The 21088-nt window shown below is 40.4% G+C and overlaps 1 protein-coding gene across 1 annotated transcript in view; it reads right to left on the bottom strand.

Moving 5' to 3' along the window:
- Window positions 1-8610, bottom strand: part of LOC109914073 (protein SCAI) — a 149772-nt gene extending 141162 nt beyond the window's left edge. The window contains exon 1 of the mRNA XM_048613379.1: window positions 8549-8610. Within this exon, the coding sequence (XP_048469336.1) occupies window positions 8549-8560 (12 nt within the window). The 5' untranslated portion in view covers window positions 8561-8610. The remainder of the gene's footprint in view (window positions 1-8548) is intronic.
- Between the last annotated feature and the right edge of the window lie 12478 nt (window positions 8611-21088).

A 21088-nucleotide genomic window follows, 5' to 3' on the forward strand; every position in this document is an offset into this window, starting at 1 on the left:
AGAGAGAGAGAGAGAGAGAACACACACGAGAGAGAGAGAGAGAAAGAGAAAGACCGACTGCAGGACATTCTGAAGGGGGAGGGTGAACAGCCAGCTGTCGTGGTGCATATAGGCACCAATAATATAGGTAAAAAACGGGATGGAGGTCCTACAAGCAGAATTTAGGGAGTTAGGAGCCAAGTTTAAAAAAATAGGACCTCAGAGGTAGTAATCTCAGGATTGCTACCAGTGCCATGTGCTAGTCAGAGTAGAAATGAAAGAATAGGCAGAATAAATGAGTGGCTTCAGAGATGGTGCAGGAGGGAGGGGCTCAGATTTTTGCTTCATTGGGACCAGTTCTGGGGGAGGTGGGACTATTACAAAAATCAGACGGTCTACACCTGGGCAGGACTGGAACCAAATGTCCCAGGGGCTGCTTTTGCTAACGCTGTTGGGGAGGGGTTTAACTCATGTGGCAAGGGGATGGGAACCAAATGAGGAGGTTAGTGGACAGTAAGGAGGTAGTAACTAAAGCCTGTAAGGAACTAGATAATGAAGTCAGTGTGACTGAGGGGAAGAGTAGACAGAGAGCAGACGATGAACGCAGAGGGACAGGTGATCTGAGGTGCATTTGTTTTAATGCGAGAAGTGTAGCAGGTAAGGCAGATGAACTTAGGGCTTGGATTCGTACCTGGGAGTACGATGTTATTGCTATTACTGAGACTTGGTTGAGGGAAGGGCAAGACTGGCAACTAAATATCCCAGGATATAGATGCTTCAGGCGAGATAGAGAGGGAGGTAAAAGGGGTGGAGGAGTTGTATTACTGGTCAAAGAGGATATCACAGCTGTGCTGAAGGAGGGCACTATGGAGAACTCGAGCAGTGAGGCAATATGGGCAGAGTTCAGAAATAGGAAGGGTGTGGTAACAATGTTGGGGCTGTACTTCAGGCCTCCCAACAGTGAGTGTGAGATAGAGGCACAAATATGTAGACAGATTATGGAAAGATGTAGGAGTAACAGGGTGGTGATGATGGGAGATTTTAATTTTCCCAACATTGACTGGGATTCACTTAATGTTAGGGGTTTAGATGGAGCAGAATTTGTAAGGAGCATCCAGGAGGGTTTTCTAGAGCAGTATGTAAATAGTCCAACTTGGGAAGGGGCCATACGGGATCTGGTGTTGGGGAATGAGCCCGACCAGGTGGTTGAAGTTTCAGTAGGGGATTACTTTGGGAATAGTGATCACAATTCCGTAAGTTTTAGAATACTGATGGACAAAGACGAGAGTGGTCCTAAAGGAAGAGTGCTGAATTGGGGGAAGGCCAACTATAGCAAAATTCGACAGGAGCTCGGGCACGTGGATTGAGAGCAGCTGTTTGAGGGTAAATTCACATTTGATATGTGGAAGGCTTTTAAAGAGAGGTTGATTAGAGTGCAGGACAGACGTGTCCCTGTGAAAATGAGGGATAGAAAGGGCAAGATTAGGGAACCATGGATGACAGGTGGAATTGTGAGACTGGCAAAGAGGAAAAAGGAAGCATACATAAGGTCTAGGCAACTGAAAACAGAGGAAACTTTGGAAGAATATCGGGAAAGTTGGACTAATCTGAAACGAGGAATTATGAGGGCTAAAAGGGGTCATGAAATATCTTTAGCAAACAGGGTTAAGGAAAATCCCAAAGCCTTTTATTCATACACAAGGAGCAAGAGGGTAACTAGAGAAAGGATTGGCCCACTCAAGGACAAAGGAGGGAAGTTATGTGAGGAGTCAGAGAAAATGAGTGAGATTCTTAATGAGTACTTTGCGTCGGTATTCACTGAGGAGAGGGACATGACGGATGTTGAGGTTAGGGATAGATGTTTGATTACTCTAGGTCAAGTCAGCATAAGGAGGGGGGAAGTGTTGGGTATTCTAAAAGGCATTAGGGTGGACAAGTCCCCAGGTCCGGATGGGATGTATCCCAGGTTACTGAGGGAAGCAAGACAAGAAATAGCTGGGGCCTTAACAGATATCTTTGCAGCATCCTTGAGCACAGGCGAGGTCCCGGAGGACTGGAGAATTGCTAATGTTGTCCCCTTGTTTAAGAAGGTCAGCAAGGATAATCCAAGAAATTATAGACCGGTGAGCCTGACGTCAGTGGTGGGGAGGCTGCTGGAGAAGATACTGAGGGATAGGATCTATTTACATTTGGAAGAAAATGGGTTTATTAGTGATAGGCAGCATGGTTTTGTGCAGGGAAGGTCATGTCTTACCACCTTGATAGAATTCTTTGAGGAAGTGACAAAGTTGATAGATGAGGGAAGGGCTGTAGACGTCATATTCATGGACTTCGGTAAAGCGTTTGATAAGGTTCCCCATGGTAGGCTGATGGAGAAAGTGAAGTCGCATGGGGTCCAGGGTGTACTAGCTAGATGAATAGAAAACTGGCTGGGCAACAGGAGACAGAGAGTTGTAGTGGAAGCGAGTTTCTCAAAACGGAGAACTGTGACCAGTGGTGTTCCGCAGGGAACAGTGTTGGGACCACTGTTGTTTGTGATATACGTAAATGATCTGGAGGAAGGTATAGATGGTCTGATTAGCAAGTTTGCAGATGACACTAAGATTGGTGGAGTAGCAGATAGTGAAGGGGGCTGTCGGAGAATGCAGCAGATTATAGATAGATCGGAGAGTTGGGCGGAGAAATGGCAGATGGAGATCAATCCAGTCAAATGCGAGGTGATGCATTTTGGAAGATCCAATTCAAGAGCAAACTATACGTTAAATGGAAAAGTCCTGGGGAAAATTGATGCACAGAGAGATCTGGGTGTTCAGGTCCATTGTACCCTGAAGGTGGCAACGCAGGTGGATAGAGTGGTCAAGGTGGCATACGGCATGCTTTCATTCATCAGACGGGGTATTGAGTACAAGAGTTGGTAGGTCATGTTACAGTTGTATAGGACTTTAGTTTGACCACATTTGGAATACTGCATACAGTTCTGGTTGCCACATTACCAAAAGGATGTGGATGCTTTGGAGAGGGTGCAGAGGAGGTTCACCAGGATGTTGCCTGGTATGGAGGGAGCTAGCTATGAAGAGAGGTTGAGTAAATTAGGATTATTTACATTAGAAAGACGGAGGTTGAGGGTGGACCTGATTGAGGTCTACAAAATCATGAGAGGTATAGACAGGGTGGATAGCAAGAAGCTTTAGCCCCCGAGAGTGGGGGCCTCAAATTACTAGAGGTCACCATTTCAAGGTGAGAGGGGAAAAGTTTAACGGAGATATGCGTGGAAAGTTCTTTACGCAGAGGGTGGTGGGTGCCTGGAATGCGTTGCCAGCGGAGGTAGTAGAGGCAGGCACGACAGCGTCATTTAAGACGTATCTAGACAGATACATGAATGGGCAGGGAGCAGAGGGATACTGATCCTTGGAAAATAGGCGACAGGTTTAGATAGAGGATCTGGATCAGCGCAGGCTTGGAGGGCCGAAGGGCCTGTTCCTGTGCTGTAATTTTCTTTGTTCTTTGAGAGAAGGAGGACGGGAGAGGAGAGACACACACACGGACAGACTCGGGTCCAGACCCAAAACATCAGCTTTCCTGCTCCTCTGATGCTGCTTGGCCTGCTGTTTATCCAGCTCATCATCTTGTTATCTCAGGTTCTCCAGCATCGGCAGTTCCTACTATCACAGACAAAGAGACAGACAGAGACAGTGTTCGTTTGATGGTTTTTTTTTTTCCTTAAGGCGGGGGGAGGGTTTTGCCAAGTTGGATAGAGTACATGTAGATTGGGAGGCAGGAAGTTAGAATTTGGTGTTTGTAAAATGCTGGGGGGAAAGCATTGCATGGTCCCTTTAAAAGTTTATGTGCTTTTTCTGTGCTTAGAGATTTAAAATGGATGGCCGTGAGCAGTAGCTTGAAAGTTTGCAAGTACACAGAGAGCACCTGAATTGAAACATTGTATTGAAAGGCCATACAGTTAGCAGGCCAAGCAGAAGTTTTGTACAAAGACAAGAAGCTTTTGAATTTCGCCAATGAATTTGAACCAGGCACTTAGATACTAAAAACATATTAAAATTTAAATCTGATGGTTTTGACAACATAGGACCAATCCTATTGTAAGAAATATTGATGTGTAATCAGGGGTGTAAAAAGAAGGGGGCAGTTGGACAAAGCCCCAGAACTAGCTGCTATCCACCAAACCGAACAGCTCTCAGCTTTTAAGAGGGTATCGCTGGCTCTCACAGCCTTCTTTATGTCTTAGAGAAAGCATCATCTAAATACCAATGGTACCAATGGTACCAATGGTGCAACTAGTTAATATTCCTGACAGAGAGAAAAAAATAAGTCAACAGAGAAGTTATTCACGACAGAAGAATCGACAGAGAAGGCACAAAACTTTCCGGAAGACACGTAATCTGGCTGTAATTTCAAGTGACTAAATTCTATTTTTCTTATATAGGTGGTACTTGTATTTATTGGAACAGCATACTATTAGAATCTTGCTTTATTCGGTAATAGTTAGGAGTTAGAAGGGATTTATTAGGTTTGTTAACAGTTTAGTTAATTTGTTCACTGTTTGAGTTTGATTAGAAGTCAACAAATAACAATTTAAGTGAGTGTCAGGGATTTACTTTACTTAACCACTAGAAGTTGCTGAAGGCAGGTTATACCATTTTTCACACTCCTTTCACAGATTATAGGGCAAGATCCTTTTTCTTTAGGTGTTCCAATGTTAGGTCTCGAGGTGGCAGGGAGAACTGAGGGGGGGGGGGTCAATCTCCACTTTATAACATACTTCAACCCCATTAAAATAATGGCTAAAATTCCATCAGCATTCCTCATTACCTGCTGCACATGTGCTGGCTTTCTGTGTTTCATGCAGTAAGAAGCCCCAAGTGCCTTCATGTTGCAGCTTTCTGCAGTTTTTCTCTTTTTAAATAACACTGTTCTTTTGTTCTCCCTTCTAAAATGAACTTCACATTTTCTCACATTATACTCCATTTGCCTATTTACTTAACCTATAATTATCTCTTTGTAAACTGGTTGCATCCCTCTCACAACCCGCCAACATATGTGCACATCAGATACTCATTTTTACCATATTTTTCCATTTATAGTACACATGCCAGAGGAAAGATTACACTGCTGGATTCATTTCATTCATTTTAGAACTTATCACTAGCAAACATCATAAAACTGTTCATACTTATTTTTAAAAATTCCTCTCAATGGTTATCTATTTTGATTAATTTTATCAACTATACATATCATGTAGGTCCAATAAGAGACAAGGTTCACATATCCTCAAGTCTTGTTCCTGTTATATACAAAAATCTAGAAGTTGCATTGAAAACTATTTGTTTTAAAATTGTTTCCGATCAGTTCATTAACCTTCAAATCACTAGAACATTCAAACTAAATTTTGGACACTCCAATTGTATTTAGTGCTGTTGCATAAGCAAATTTAACTCACATTCATGAACACCTGCCTAAAGATCAAATGAAAGCGTCAGTAAAATTCCCTCCAGACATTAAGTGCATCACTTTTCTAACAAGGTGAAATTACAACAGCAAACGAGCTAAGGGAAAAAAAACACAAACCTGAAAAAAGTTAGTGAAATCTTGTGGTCAGTAAGAAAATGAAGATGCCACAATCTAACTAGCCCAAAATTCCTCTCCCCAACTCTTGCTGACCTCATGTTTTCTGATTCCCTCTCCCAAACTTTTCCTGTTCCTCCATTCACTCTCTCACAGCAAGGACTCAGGAGAGGTAAATGGGAAACATTTAGATTTAGACAAAAGTCATGGTGGCAGTTCGTTTTTTAAAAAAACAATCAATATATGCAGTAACTGCACTGAAATAAAAATGTTCTCATAGAACACTATAAATAGGGGATAGTTGTATTAAATCATGTGCATGTTATCTGCATTGATACAGCTTCAACATCAGCATGTTAGCCAAAAAAACTTACTGTCTGATTTAACACGGCAACACAAGCTCAGCTTTGCACATTTCAGTAATTGAATAGAAAAGGCACAAACTGCACATTTTTCAACTTTTAAGCCTTTAGAGTAATGCAATTTACTGTTTTTCTATTGTATTAGAATTTACTGTTGTGAAAATTATGTTTTACAAAAATCATCTATTCAGTCTTCATTTGATTTTAAAATTTTGTTTTATCTTTTATTGCTCAAAGGTGAGGACTCTTGCTATGGTGAAGTACACAGATTCCACCGATCATCCATTACCCAATGTTTATCTGTGACCCTGGTCAAATTACTTTTCACCCAACATGAACACACTCTGGAACAGGAATGCTGGTAGATTCTTGTTACATTTTTCAACCCTCAAGGCACTAATCCACTAATTACTGACATCAGTTACAGCTCACCTCATAACATGTTAAAGGCTGAGATTCTACTGAATTTTTGAACAAGAGTGAATCAAAAATTTATTTCTATTATATAGAACTTTAAATACTGGCTATTTTAAGATTAATTAGCTATCTTAAATGGCCAATCTATTTTAAACATTTGTAGAAAGATCCCTTGAAATAAATCCCAATGCTAAGTCTGTAACTAAAGTTATGCACATGGAGGATAAAATTGTAAAGCACAATTGTATTTACATTAGAAGAAACAAAATAAAACAAAGCAGGAACCATTTAACAGGCTACTCAAAAATCTGAGGTGAAGAAGAATATAATATGCAATGGCATGATTATCTATTCTTTTCTTAGAATGTTGTTCATATTTGTTTCCCTCATACCTGTTACATTAAATCTTAAACATTGACATAAGCAGCGTCCACATTCCCTCAAGGTCAATCAAGAAGCAAATGGAGGTCATACATTCCTTAGACATCAAACATTGACATGACATTAATTCAGCTTTCCAACACCACCATGATATGCAACACTTATATTCTCTACCCAAACAGCAATATAACCTGTTTTGCTTGGTTTTGACTTATTTTCAATACAAATGTTAAACTAAAAATAAGTATACTTGTGTCAAAAACTCAACTGATCTGTTGAAATGTAATAGGTTTGCGTTATAAAGAAAGGCAGGATAGAATGGGAATTTTTTCACTGGAGCATAGGAGGTTGAGAAGCAACCTGATACAGTTAATAGCAGTTGCCTTTTCCCTAGGATGGGGGATTTCAAGACGAGGGAACACATTTTTAAGTGTGAGAGGAGAGAGATTTAAAAAAGACGCAAGAGGCAAATCTTTTACAAAGAGGGTGGTTCGCGCATAGAGTGAACTTCTTGAGGAAGTGGTGGATGCAGGTACAATTACAACATTTAAAAGACATTTGGATAGATACATAAATAGGAAAGGTTTGGAGGGATATGGGCCAAGAGCAGGCAGGTGGGACTAGGTTAGTTTAGGATTATGTTCGGCATAGATTGGTTGAACCAAAGAGTCTGCTTCCATGCTGTATGACTCTATGACTCCATGAATAGATAAAAGACAATACTAGCCATAGTTACTGAATTTTATTTTACGAATTACTCTGAAATTCTCTTTGTTTACTAACTAATTTCAAAGGTTTATGGACAATTTGTAGATAAAACTAAAATGCACACTAAAATTGCCCACACCACATTAGAAATTGCATAATACACTGGCTCACTCAACTCTCTATAAAATGTTCTGATACTTTCGAAGAAAAAAGACAGGAAGTAGAAGTGTTTTTATTTTAAAAACACTATCTTTTAAACCTGTAAAATGGTTATACAAAAAAAAACAAAAAGGTGAGTATGATCAATGTGAAAGCATTTTAAAACAGCGAACCAAAATTTCTAACTCTTGCTGTGAATTCTAATTTTGAAAACTAATAAAGTTGACTAAACAACTCTCCACACTTTCTGCAGGCAACTACTGGGCCAAAATCTGTACCGATACAACTATAGCTGAGAGTCAGTCATAAAAGCCATGCACAAAAACAGCAATGTTTCAGCTACAAATCAACCAACAAGAGCATGACACTAAATAGCCACTGAGATCGTATGGCATTGCCTTCAGATATTTTGATTACATCTAAATAAAAAAAAAGAATTCCTCTTGTAGTAGCCATCATTCAAAAGTCAGAAAAGATCTTCATAACAATAATGGCCTATCTGGAACACACCTGCAACAGCAATATTTGAAAGAAGAGAATGATGCCCCAACTCTTAACAAGAAAATAGAAAGTAACTGTTTCAATCTAATTTCTGCAATGTAGATCACTCCTTACCAGTGTACGAATCAAAGCCACTGCAACCCTACTAGACAGACATTGTTGATTTAGTGACAGAGAAGCATTTAATTTCTGTTTATTTAGTAAACACGTACAAAACTTGAAAGTTCTGAATGCTGAGGTAATGTTGAGTGCAAATGTATAATTGAAAAACATATTGTCCATTGACAGTTAACATTAAACACTGTTTATTACTCTTATTCCAATTATAATAATGCATGGTCAACATCAATTTAGATATATTTTTAAAATCTTAAAATGTGACATAAATACCCTAAATGTGATTATTGTTTACACCCAATTCCACTGTTCTTTCTTCCATGCTAGGTTTTGTTTACACCCACCTTCCTGGCCATTAGTTGTGATTAGCTTACTCCAATCCTGTTCCATGATTTGCCATTAAAACATAAGAAACACCCAAACTACTTGTCTTTCAACTTTTCCACTCCATTCAACTGAATAGCAGCCCTCCATTTGTGCAATCCTTGCAATTACATGCACAGTAGTGACTGGGAACTCTGTATAAAAGAAACACAATGCACATTTCACACCTAATGCAGCCATTTAGGCTTTTTGAACTTCTCCTTTTTACAAAACACAACACAACACAGTCTCTCTTACCCATTCTGCCTCAGAAAGACTACAGATCATGGTAAAGAGATGGTAGGAACTGCAGATGCTGGAGAATCTGAGATAACAAGCTGTAGAGCTGGATGAACACAGCAGGCCAAGCAGAGGCTTGGGGACCGCTTTGCGGAACACCTACACTCGGTTCGCACTAAACAACTGCATCTCCTAATCGCGAACCATTTCAACTCCCCCTCCCATTCCTCAGACGACATGTCCATCCTGTGCCTCCTGCAGTGCCACAACGATGCCACCCGAAGTTTGCAGGAACAGCACCTCATATTCCGCTTGGGAACCCTACAGCCCCATGGCATCAACGTGGACTTCATAAGCTTCAAAATCTCCCCTCCCCCTACCGCATCCCAAAACCAGCCAAGCTTGTCCCCACCTCCCTAACCTGTCCTTCCTCCCACCTATCCCCTCCTCCCACCTCAAGCCCCACCCCCATCTCCTACCTACCAGCCTCATCCCGCCCCCTTGACCTGTCAGTCCTCCCTGGACCGACCTATCCCCTCCCTAACTCCCCACCTACACTCACCTTTACTGGCTCCATTCCCGCCTCTTTGTCCTGTCTGTCTTCTCTCCACCTATCTTCTCCTCTATCCACCTCCCCCTCTCTCCCTATTTATTTCAGAAACCCCTTCCCCTTCCCCATTTCTGAAGAAGAGTCTAGGCCTGAAACGTCAGCTTTCCTGTTCCTCTGATGCTGCTTGGCCTGCTGTGTTCACCCAGCTCTACACCTTGTTATCTCAGATCATGGTAAGTTACAGTTTCCTCATGTTCTCTCACCTCAGTAGCAGTCTACTTGACCACTGGAATCAAAACAGCTCAGATCCATCAAAAATCAGTATAAACAGTTCCCACATAGCAATGAGGACAGGAACTTAAACTGAATTTCACTGAGAAGGAATATTGTCCACTATTAAGTCATAAATAAAAGGTATGTATTTAAGCTAAATTACTCAAGAGCCAGGAGGGAGAATGTGGGATTTCTTTTTTTAAAAATGCGATCTGGGTTACATGACCTGAAAGGACAATGAAAGTAAATTCAATATTTTTTTCAAATCAGAAATGGATATGGATGTCAAAAAGGGAAAAGAAACACAAGGTTGTGGAGAAGAGTTGAATGGCTCTTAGCAAGATGATCCATATCTCTCCATTATAAGGTTCTGTTACCTAAAGCAAACATATGACCATTGTTGAATCTATACCAAGTATTTCAGAAAGTGTGATTTGTGTGTTTAATAACCAAAGGATTTGTTTGTGATGTAACTTGAAGAATAAGTATTCCAGATACATGAGGGAAAAACATCCTTTCCAAAAATAAACTACAATGACTATTTTATGTACATTTGAGAATGCAGACAGGATTTTTTCAGTTTAACATCTCATCCGAAACATGGCACCTCCAACAGTCAGCCCTCACTAGTTCAGCACTGAGATTAACATTCAGACTTCTTCACAGTTCTCCACAGGTACTACCAGTACTGCTGAATTCTCCAACACTCTGCATTTGTTTCAGATTTCCATCATCCACAGCATTTTGCCTTCACTGGAACATCAGCTTTAGCTTTTGCAATGTGACTTTAACTCACAATATTGCACCTTTGGAGGTGACAGTGTTACCAACTGAGTCATAATTTCTCATGAACTTCTATAATGAGTTCAGTTATCAGCTGTTACTATTTTCTAAAACTGAAAATACTAATAAATTATTGTAAACTAGAGGACAGGACATAAATTCTCAAAAATTTTGCTGTCCGTTTTTCCTTGCAATCAAATAGCAGATAATTTACACTCACCAGGGTCTTAAAAGGAAACCCTTCATCCTTTTCATCTCACTTCACAGGTCTACATCTCTCTCATCACAGACAATTAATTACATACCACCATTTCTCCCAGCAGCAATTGATCATTGAGGGAAAGAGAATACATGTACACAACAACTTGTATTTCCATTGTACATTTAACACAGTAAAAATTTCCAAATTTTCCAAATCAATTATCAAAATCTGAAAGAGCCATAGGAGATAGGAAGACCACTGACCAAAAAGTATGGTCAAAGGTAGGCTTTAAAAGAAGAACCTTACAGAGGAAGAGTATGCAGAGGAGAACGTGGTAACAATATCACAAGGTCATTAATTCAAGACACGCTTCAGGGACATGCACAAATATTCCAGAACCTGTTATTAAACTCCCAGATGACCCCCTTAACCACGGTTCATCTATTTGCTGAGGTAGCGGGAATACTATGATAGTTCTTGAAGATGTGCCTCAGGTCCTCGCCTGATGCCCATTTTAAAACTTCAACTAAGATCAACACAAATGTCTTTTATCACACGTGGGACTTCGTAATGCAGAAATTAGCTGCTGCATTTCACTGCATTACAGCAGTGATGTTAACTCTAAAAACATACCGGCTGCAAAACGCTTTGAACCTTCTTGGTTAAGAAAAATAATATATAAATGCAATGCTTTTCTTGACAATGATAATAACCAACAGTCTAAGGTGACTCTCGACAACACGCAAACAGGTCACTTGTGAATACGTGAATCGCCAATCTTTGTGACCGATTAAAAAGAAAACGAGGCGCCACAAGAAATCCCAAATTGTGATCCGTCTTTTTTGGTCGCAGGCGAACGATCTGCCCAATTGTGACTGCTACAGATAGCAAAAAATTGCTGAAGCATTTCAAAGACAACATTCCACACCACGACCGACCACCCCCACCCCCCGTCTCCTTTGTTATATGAACTTGCCGTCATAATTTGTTCTTTGAGCTCTCGGACATTTAGATTAGACGTTCTACACATAAAGCACAAAAAATACAATGGGATAACTGCAGGTCTGGAAGCGGCGGTTATACCCTGGTCTGGAAGCTGCTCTGTTGGAGGTACAGAGGTAACACAACATGTCCACCTGCTGTCAACCCGTGGGGCTCGTACCCCGATCACATCCATGCCAAACCTCCGTCCCGCCGCCATCACCATCGTCCGTCTTACCTGTTCGGACTCCCTTCTCGTTTCAATCCTCCGGGAGGCACGGCCTAAAAGGAGGGTAGCCAGGCTTTGAAAACAGGAAGCTTCTCGAGCCGATAGCCGTTATCTTCACACACCAACCCCTCTCGCTCTGACGCAATGAAGCTGCTCGATCCTACTACTGCGTTTCTTTGATCCTGTCCGACCCCCTTACCTCACAGCCGTTTACTCTGCCCCGATCCTCACCGCCATCAGCTGCCGCACCTGAGACCAACTGTCACCGAGTCAAACGCAGCCCGCTACGCCTTTTACTACGCGCGCCTCACACGAACATCGAGGCGCCGCGTCAGGCCCCTCCTCCTCTCGGAGTTTGTGCCACAGCCATTAGTCATGGCCCACCAGCAAGCCCCGTCTACTCACCAATAGCCTCCTCCTCTATTGGGCTCTACCAGCTTCAGTTATGTGATCTCACACAGGGATAGGCGGGCCGAGGCGCATCAAGTTTGGTTGCCTCCGGTTTACGGCTCGGGTGCGGGACGCTTGAGAACCATCAGCCAATCGGCGGCAGCTGGCAGCGCCACCAGTTTCGTTTTTGTGTCGTTCATAAAATGTTAAAACAGGCTCCTAGTTATATATTGCCCTCACGATATTTTTTTCGTTGCGTAAGTACATGAAAGGATTGACACAAAATTTTATGCTTTCTCCCACTCGAAGACTCTGGAGTTGCTATGTAACGAGCCCAGAAAGTATTTGTATCCATCATCATGGATGAATGAACAACTTCCCCGCCCCCGGCCAAGTCTACACCAAACCTGAAATACCCTGTTCTCTCCAACAGAACACTGTTAGCGCAGAAAAAAACTGGCACGTTTCCAAGTTTCCATTTTCCTAACAAAAACAAGGGAAAGACATAATTCTGATCACATTCACAAGGATCTTAGTCCTTTCGTTTGTGTCGGCTATGGCTGAGTTGTCATAATCTCACTTCAGTCCACAGATTGAAGCACGTACATCTGGGTTAAGACTTCAGTTCATTGTTCAGCCGGTGCTCTTACCCATGTTGCTGTCTTTTGGATCAGGTATTAAAATGCACTCTCAGGTAAAAGACCCAACAACATTGCTGCAAAGGAAGCAGCGGTATTATCCCCGTCATCCTGGCCAACATCTATCTCCCAATTAACATTGTTGAGAAGATTATCCAGTCGTCATTCTCTCCATTTTTTTTTCCTTTCTCTGTGGAATGTTTCTACTTTGTGTATTCTAAAATATGAGATCATTATGAGATTTATAATTATTCTAGCATATTGTACATTATCAGCAGTAGGTGTTAGAGAATATTGTTAAAGATTTTTGATTAGGGATAACATTATGGCTGTACTTAGGGAGAGTATTCCTGGGAGTACACCTAGGGGAGCTACTTGGGTGGAACTGAGAAATAAGAAAGGGATGATCACCTTATTGGAATTTTACTATACACTCTCTAATAGTCAGTGTGAAATTGAGAAGCAAATTTGTAAGAAGCGATCAGTTATCTGTAAAAATATTACAGTGGTTATCGTCGGGGATTTTAAATTTCCAAACATAGATTGGGACTGCCATAGTGTTCAGGGCTTGGATGGAGAGGAATTTGTTAAGTGTATACAAGAAAATTTTCTCATTCAGTATGTGGATGTACATACTAGATTTGGTGCAAAACTTGACCTACTCATGGGAAATAAGACAGGGCAGATGACTTTTGGGCCAGCAATCATAATTCTATTAGTTTCAAAATAGTGATGGAAAAGGATAGACCAGATTCAAAAGTTCAAGCCCTAAATTGGAGGAAGGCCAATTTTGACAGTATTAGGCAAGAACTTTCAAAAGTTGCTTGGGAGCAGATATTCGCAGGTAAAGGGACGGCTGGTAAGTGGGAAGCCTTCAAAGATGAGATAACGAGAGTCCATAGACAGTATGTTCATGTTAGGGTGACCAGCAAGGCTGGTAGGTGTAGGGAATGCTGGATGCCTGGAGAAATTGAGGTTTTGGTTAACAAAAAGAAGGAAGCATATGTCAGGTATAGATAGCAGGGATCAAATGAATCCCTGGAAGTGTATGAAAGCAGTAGAAGTATACTTAAGATGGAAAGCAGGAGGACAAACGGGACATAAGATAGCTTTGGCAAATAGGGTTAAGAAGAATCCAAAGAATCCATTAAGGACAAAAGTGTAACTGGGAAGAAAATAGGCCCTCTTGAAGATCAGCAAGGTCTCCTATATGTGGAACTGCAGGAGATAAGGGAGCTAATGAGTATTTTGCATCAGTGTTTACCGTGAAGAAGGATGTGGAAGATAGAGAACTTGGGGAAATAAATAGCAGCATCTTGAAAATGTCTATATTACACAGGAGGAGGTGCTGGACATCTTAAAGTGCATAAAGGTGGATTATTCTCTGGGATCTGATCAGACATATCCTAGAACTTGGTGGCAAGCTAACAAAGTGACTGCTGGGGCCTTGTTGAGATATTTGTATCATCAATAGCCATAGGCGAGATGACAGAAGACTGAAGGTTGACTGATGTGGTGCCATTATTTAAGAAAGGTGGTAAGGAAAAACCAGGGAACTATAGGCCGGTGAATCCGACATCAGTAGTGGGCAAGCTGTTGGAAGGGATCCTGAGGGACAGGATTTATATATATTTGGAAAGGAAAGGACTGATTAGGGATAGTCAACATAGCTTTGTACGTGGAAAATCATGTCTCACAAACTTAACTGAGTTTTGTGAAGAAGTATCGAAGAGGATTGATGAAGGCAGAGCAGTGGACGTGATCCATATGAAATTCAGTAAGGCGTTCGACAAGGTTCCGCATGGTAGACTGGTTAGCAAGTTTAGAGCACATGGAATACATCAGAGAACTATCCATTTGAACACAGAACTGGCTCGAAAGTAGGAAACAGAAGGTGGTGGTGGAGGGTTGCTTTTCAGACTGGAGGTCTGTGACCAACAGTGTGCAACAGGGATCGGGGCTGGGTCCACTGCTTTTTGTCATTTATATAAATGATTTGGATGTGAACATTGGAGGTATGGTTAGTAATTCTGTAGATGACACCAAGATTAGTGTAGTGGTCAGCCAAGAAGATTAGCTCAGAGTACAACGGGACCTTGATCAGATGGACCAGTGGGCTTAGGAATGTCAGGTGGAGTTTAATTTAGATAAATGTGAGGTGCTGCATTTTTGAAAGTCAAATCAGAGCAGGACTTACGTGCTTAATGAACAAAGAGACCTTGTAGTGCAAGTTCACAGTTCCTTGAAAGAAGAGATTCAGGTAGACAGGATAGTGAAGAAGGTGTTTGGTATGCTTGCCTTTATTGGTCAGGGCATTGAGTATAGGAGTTGGGAGGTCATGTTGAGAGGACATTGGTCAGGCCACTTTTGGAATACTGTGTGCAATTCACATCTCCCTGCTATAGGAAGGATGTTGTGAAACTTGAAAGGGTTCTGAAAAGATTTACAAGGATGTTGGCAGGGTTGGAGGGTTTGAGCTATTGGGAGAGGCTGAATAGGCTGGGGCTATCTTTGGTAGACTGTTGGAGGCAGAGGGGTGACCTTATGGAGGTTTATAAAATCATGAGCGGCATAGATAGAGTGAATAGCCAAAGTCTTTTCACCAGGGAATGGAGTCCAAAAAAGGTTTAAGGTGAGAGGGGAAAGATTTAAAGGGGACATAAGGGACAACTTTTTCACACAGAGGGTGGTTCATGTATGGAATGAGCTGCCAGAGGAATTGGTGGAGGCTGGTACAATTACAACATTTAAGAGGCATCTGGATGGGTATATGAATAGGAAGAGTTGAGAGGGGTATGGGCCAAATGCTGGCAAATGGGACAAAATTAATTTAGGGTATCTGGTCAGCATGGACGAGCTGGACCAAAGAGTCTGTTTCCATGCTGTACAGCCCTATGACTCTAAGGACTCTTAGAAAAGCTTAGAGTTGTCAGGCAGAATCAACATAGTTTTGTGAAAGGGAAATGTTATTTAACCATTTTATTGTAATTCTTTGAAGAAGTAACATGCACTGTTAATAAAAGGAAAACAGTGGATCTACTGTACTTAGATTTCCAGAAAGCATTTGATGTAGTGTCACAATAAATTTATTGTGAAAAATTAAATTACTAGTATTGCTGCATTCTTATAACTCCAAAACGTGCTGCTTTAAGAAACTATCCTGTAAACATTCTATAAACTTGTCACATCGGCTTCATTTGCACATCTGAGTTTTCCAGTCCATATGAATTTAAATCCCTATGATTAACACCATATCATTCTGACAAGTTCACATTATTTCTTCATTTGTACTCCATACCACTACAGTCAGTTCTGCTATAATGCTTATTCCGGTAACGTAAATTGGCTATAACACGAATAGGGAATGCTGTTTCTAAAACATGACCTTTTGTTGGCTATAACACAATTCTCGGAAGCTTCTCCCAGATTTTTTTCAAGATTTTAAAGGTTTTGATCAGCCAGAGGAGCTTCCAAGAATCAAAGAACATTATGTTGATCTTGCAAAGCAAATTGGATTTGAAGGAGAGTGAGGAGGTTGAAGAGCTGCTTGAATCCCACTGTGAAGACCTCCCTATAGCTGACCTACAATAATTTGTCACTGAGGGGGAAGTGGAAGCTGGGGATGAAGAAGAGGAAGTCCAGAATGCAGCACCACGAGAGCTTTCTACTTCTGTTTTGTCTTCTATCCTAAGGGAAATTAAGAAGCAGTTGCAGCTCTTAGAGGATAATGATTACAATGCAGAATGCAGCAGGGTAGCAGTTTGTGGAATAAGATCTTACTTGACACTCTATGAACAGTTTCACGGGGGGAGGCAATGGCCTAGTAGTATTATTGCTGGATTGTTAATCCAGAGACTCAGATAATGCTCTCTGGACCCAGGTTCAAATCCCACCACAACAGATGATGGAATTTGATTTCAATAAATATCAGGAATTAAGAATCTAATGATGACCATTAATGCATTGTTGATCATCAGGAAATGCCCTTTGGGGAAGGAAACTGCCATCCTTACCTGGTCTGGCCTACATGTGACTCCAGACCCACAGCAATGTGATTGACTCTTAACTGCCCTTTGGGCAACTGGGTTGGGCAACAAGTGCTGCCTGGCCAGTGACACACTCATCCTGTGAATGAATAAAGAGAAAAAAAAGAAGAAAAAGGGCAAAGCAGCAAAATCTGGATGCCTTTTTAAAGCCAACTCCCCAAAAAACATTGTCAGAAGACAATGAACCACAGTCATCCACTTCTGGATGAACTATTTTTTGTCCTATCTCTGCAACCACAAGTGCACTGAAAGTGATGATGATGATGATTACAATGACAACCCTCAGCCCCTGTATTAACAGCAGAGCAACCTCAAAACATCCTCCCCCATCAAGTCATCTCAATGTTTTTTCAAGGTAAGGTGTTAAATTTACTTTCATTTCATTATTAGAAATGAATTAAACATTTATTCAAATGGTGCTATCCTTTGTGTTAGGCTTTTGAGTGATTCTTGAGCAATTTTGAGTGATATTTTTTGGTGGTTTGCCCCTAACCCCACTTGTCCCATAGGCCCTGTTATTTCTATAGCAATGTTATAGTTATACGGTATGATAGTTACAGCAGAACCAACTGTATGTGGCTACTATTAAGAGAGTTTGTACACCACTCCTACGGTGACTCCTTGCCTTTAACATTTCTCATCTCCAACCTAACCACTCCGATATCCTCGGTTTCCTGAACTTCAATCATCCCAATGGTGTTCATACCATCACAATTCCAGTCACTCCTTAACTGTCACGCACCTTTCAACATTTAGGTCCCAATCTATGTCATCGTACGATCATATTTCTATTGATGCTATTAATTCATCTGTTTTGATTTGAATGCTACATTGACTCAGGCACAGAATCTTCAGTTTTATCCTTTTATTACTTTTGGAACTTCTAGCCTTATGTATTGATTTGTTCACAGATTTGTACTCTGTATCCCTTCCTGTGGCATTCTGTTTATTATTCCCCATATTAATACCTTGCCTGCATTCTTTGATTATGTCTTCCCAAACACGATACCTTGCCTCTGCTATTTTGTTGAAAATCTTCTCGACGTCCCTCATTATGGAGGAAACACAGCAGCCGATTACACATAGTAAGTTCTCCAATGTGATCAAAGCCAGATAATCAGGCTTCATTCTGTTAACTGAGAGACAAGAGTGCTGCTGGACCCATGAAATGATATTATCATCAGCAATGCAAGATCACAAAGTATAGCACAGATGTTAAGATCCCAGCTGTTCTTATTACTGTACAAGTCAGTTCCTGGAGTTTAGCTTTATAGAACATAATTTATTTTGTTTTTATTTCACAAGGTGGTCTTTCACTGAAACATAAGCATGTAATTCTGTAAGTTTAATTTTCACACTAAAAATTTAATGTGAAAGAAATGAAAATAAGAGTAAACCAAACTCTTTACATATAAAACAATTTGAAAGATTTTGAAAAATGCAATCCCATCTATCCCAACACCATCACTTTACAGTATTCAAACACCAGTGAAAGTTTGTTTTTCTCTCACACCTGCTGGTTTAATTTAACAGTTTGTTTTCATTCCCAGTTGAGAGTTTGATAGCCCTTTATCTTGATTAGTCACACACGAGCTTAAACTCTCTTACTTCAAATAATCCACTGAGGTTCTAACCAAACACTTCTGGTTTGGAACTTAAAACTCAATTCCACACACTGAGATAACCTATTTATTAATTTACCTGAATTATCTCCTTTCTCTAGGAGAAACAGTTTCATACATCTAATTTCAACTAGGACTTCTGGAAAATAAAAAAAGCTTTCCAAGCTATGGTTTTCCCCATGAAGAAAAAGAAACCCTGATTTTTCTAAACACAAGACAAGCTAATTCTCACTAATTCTCCTCAATGCTTAAATTAAAACAAAAAAAACTGTGGATACTGGAAATCTGAAAGAAAAACAGCAAGTGCTGGAGAAACTCAGCAGGTTGTTTCATGTCCAGTGACCTTTTGTCGGAACTGAAAATAGCTGGGAAAGAATGGTATAACAGTTGGGGGCAAGAACAAATGGAGTACATGGAGATGGTGTTCAGAGGGAGAAAGAGAGAGAGAGAGAAAGGGAAAAGGGATAGGGATAGGCAAACAAAAAGGTTGCTAACGATAAGTCAAGGAAGATAAAAGTGCTGGGTAGGGTACTAATGAGAAGTGTAAATGATTGAAAATAGGTTTTTCTATGGGTTGCTCCCAACACAGCCAACAATTCTAAAATATAGAATATCTGATGATTATCACATTCTACTTTGTGAGAGCTGCAGTTTTCTCTAGATTATAAGTGCCCTCTCTTCAAAAGTACTTCATTGGTTACAAACTGCTTCTAGATGTCCTGAGGTAGTAAAACATATTTACATGCAATTCCCTTCATTTCTTTAAGTGTCAAACTGCATATACATTTTTGTAAAAGGGAAAGGTTTTGAACATTACTCCATAAAAGACAGCTCACATAGTAAATGATAGAAATAAAGCAAAATTAAAATGGATTATAGCAAATCAAAAAGACACAAATTAATCTGTATAGACCTTAAACATTTAATAACTAATTGAGGACGGGGATGGATTTACTGAATGTCTTTTCTTTCCTGCATATTCTTATTTCCTTGTTCTTCCCTAATATGGCTTGTACTAAATTTTAAGGAGGAAACTCAAAACTAACAAAGGTATTTATTGAAAACAAACCTTTTGTGGTAATTTTCATTTGAATTCAATGACTAATGATTAGGGAAGTAAAATGATATATCAATTAAAACTAGTGGAATCATGTATCTATTTACATTGTCCGGCTTTTACAAAAGGAACACCAGAATCACATTTTCAATAGTGCATCATTTATTGTGTGGGTGATTCACATTTCATTTTTGTTATGTCCTCCAGGAGACAATTTACCGATGATTCACTGCAGTTGAGAAACACACTACTCATCCTCATCAAACAAAATATAACACTTTGCATGGTTGATTACAATTGATGCCCATAAAATTGCCATAGGGCTACGCTCTCATTCGAGAGAAATGAGTTGTGGTGGTTTAACCCGAGGGTCACCATGCCTTAGGCAAAAAGAGAGATTAAGAAAAACAGTTGAACTGAACCCACACTGTTGGCATCTCACTGCAAACCACCCATCCAGCCAACTGAGCTAACAAAATCCCTACTATTATAACAAACAACAGTGCACAACAATAGCTCATGGTAGAAAAATACAACCTTTTCAACATACTTGGAGGTGAAGAATAACTACATTTAGAATGAAGATGTATTGTGCATTCAGTGCATGAATAATTAGAAAGCAACAAACTAATTGAACTAAACATGGGAGATGAGAAAACAGTGCAAGGCTACAAAGGCAGAAGAGAGGGTGTGGGAAGGACAGATCGGGGAGTAGAAGGAAGTAATGGGAGGGGAAATGAAACATGGAGAGATAAGAAGAGTTGGAGAAAGCAGTTAAGATAAATTGAATGAGGTGAGGAAGTGGTGAGGGTACAGGAGGAAATGAGAATGAAAAAGATACGAGAATAGTGAAGATAGAAAGGCTGAGGCTAGAATAGAAAAGAGTCAAATGGAGACTGAATGGTAAAGTATGCTGAGAAAGGTTGGGGAGAGAACCTGTTCCCCCAACCAGGTGAGAGGCTCATTGAACAAACAAAGGAACAAAAATGGAACATATCAAGAGGAATTTGGCTCAACAGAGGTGAGGATTGGAGGATTGTGGCTCCATCATTTGTCTCAATAGGTAGTGGGGGAGTGGGAGTGATAGCTAATTGTGTCTTGGGGTGTTTCTGGTTACCTACAAGACCCAGGGTTGTTGGATTTCCTGTTCCATTTCTACCTTGAGTGCCAAGGGGATGATATTGACCATCAATGTCAGAAAGGGAATTCATATTATTGCCAGATACAAATTTCTGGATGAGGAGTGAAATTTGAGGAGGAGAGACATTTCGTCTAAATGTTATTAGATAAAAATAGTCCATATAAAACAGTCCAGAGAAACATCTGTAAAGGTAATTGAACCCAACAACCAAGCTACTTCGAGTTAGGTCATCACGTCTGTTCAGAAGTTAATTTAATCAGAAATTATCAATTTTCCTAAATGTTATTTGGAACTGATAACGCAATCAGTTTTGCAGACCGAAGGAGAAGGTATATCTCATAATCATCAATGGTAAAACTATCAATAAAA

This window comes from Rhincodon typus, chromosome 28 (assembly GCF_021869965.1).
Source record: "Rhincodon typus isolate 14 chromosome 28, sRhiTyp1.1, whole genome shotgun sequence".
NCBI classification, from domain to species: domain Eukaryota; kingdom Metazoa; phylum Chordata; class Chondrichthyes; order Orectolobiformes; family Rhincodontidae; genus Rhincodon; species Rhincodon typus.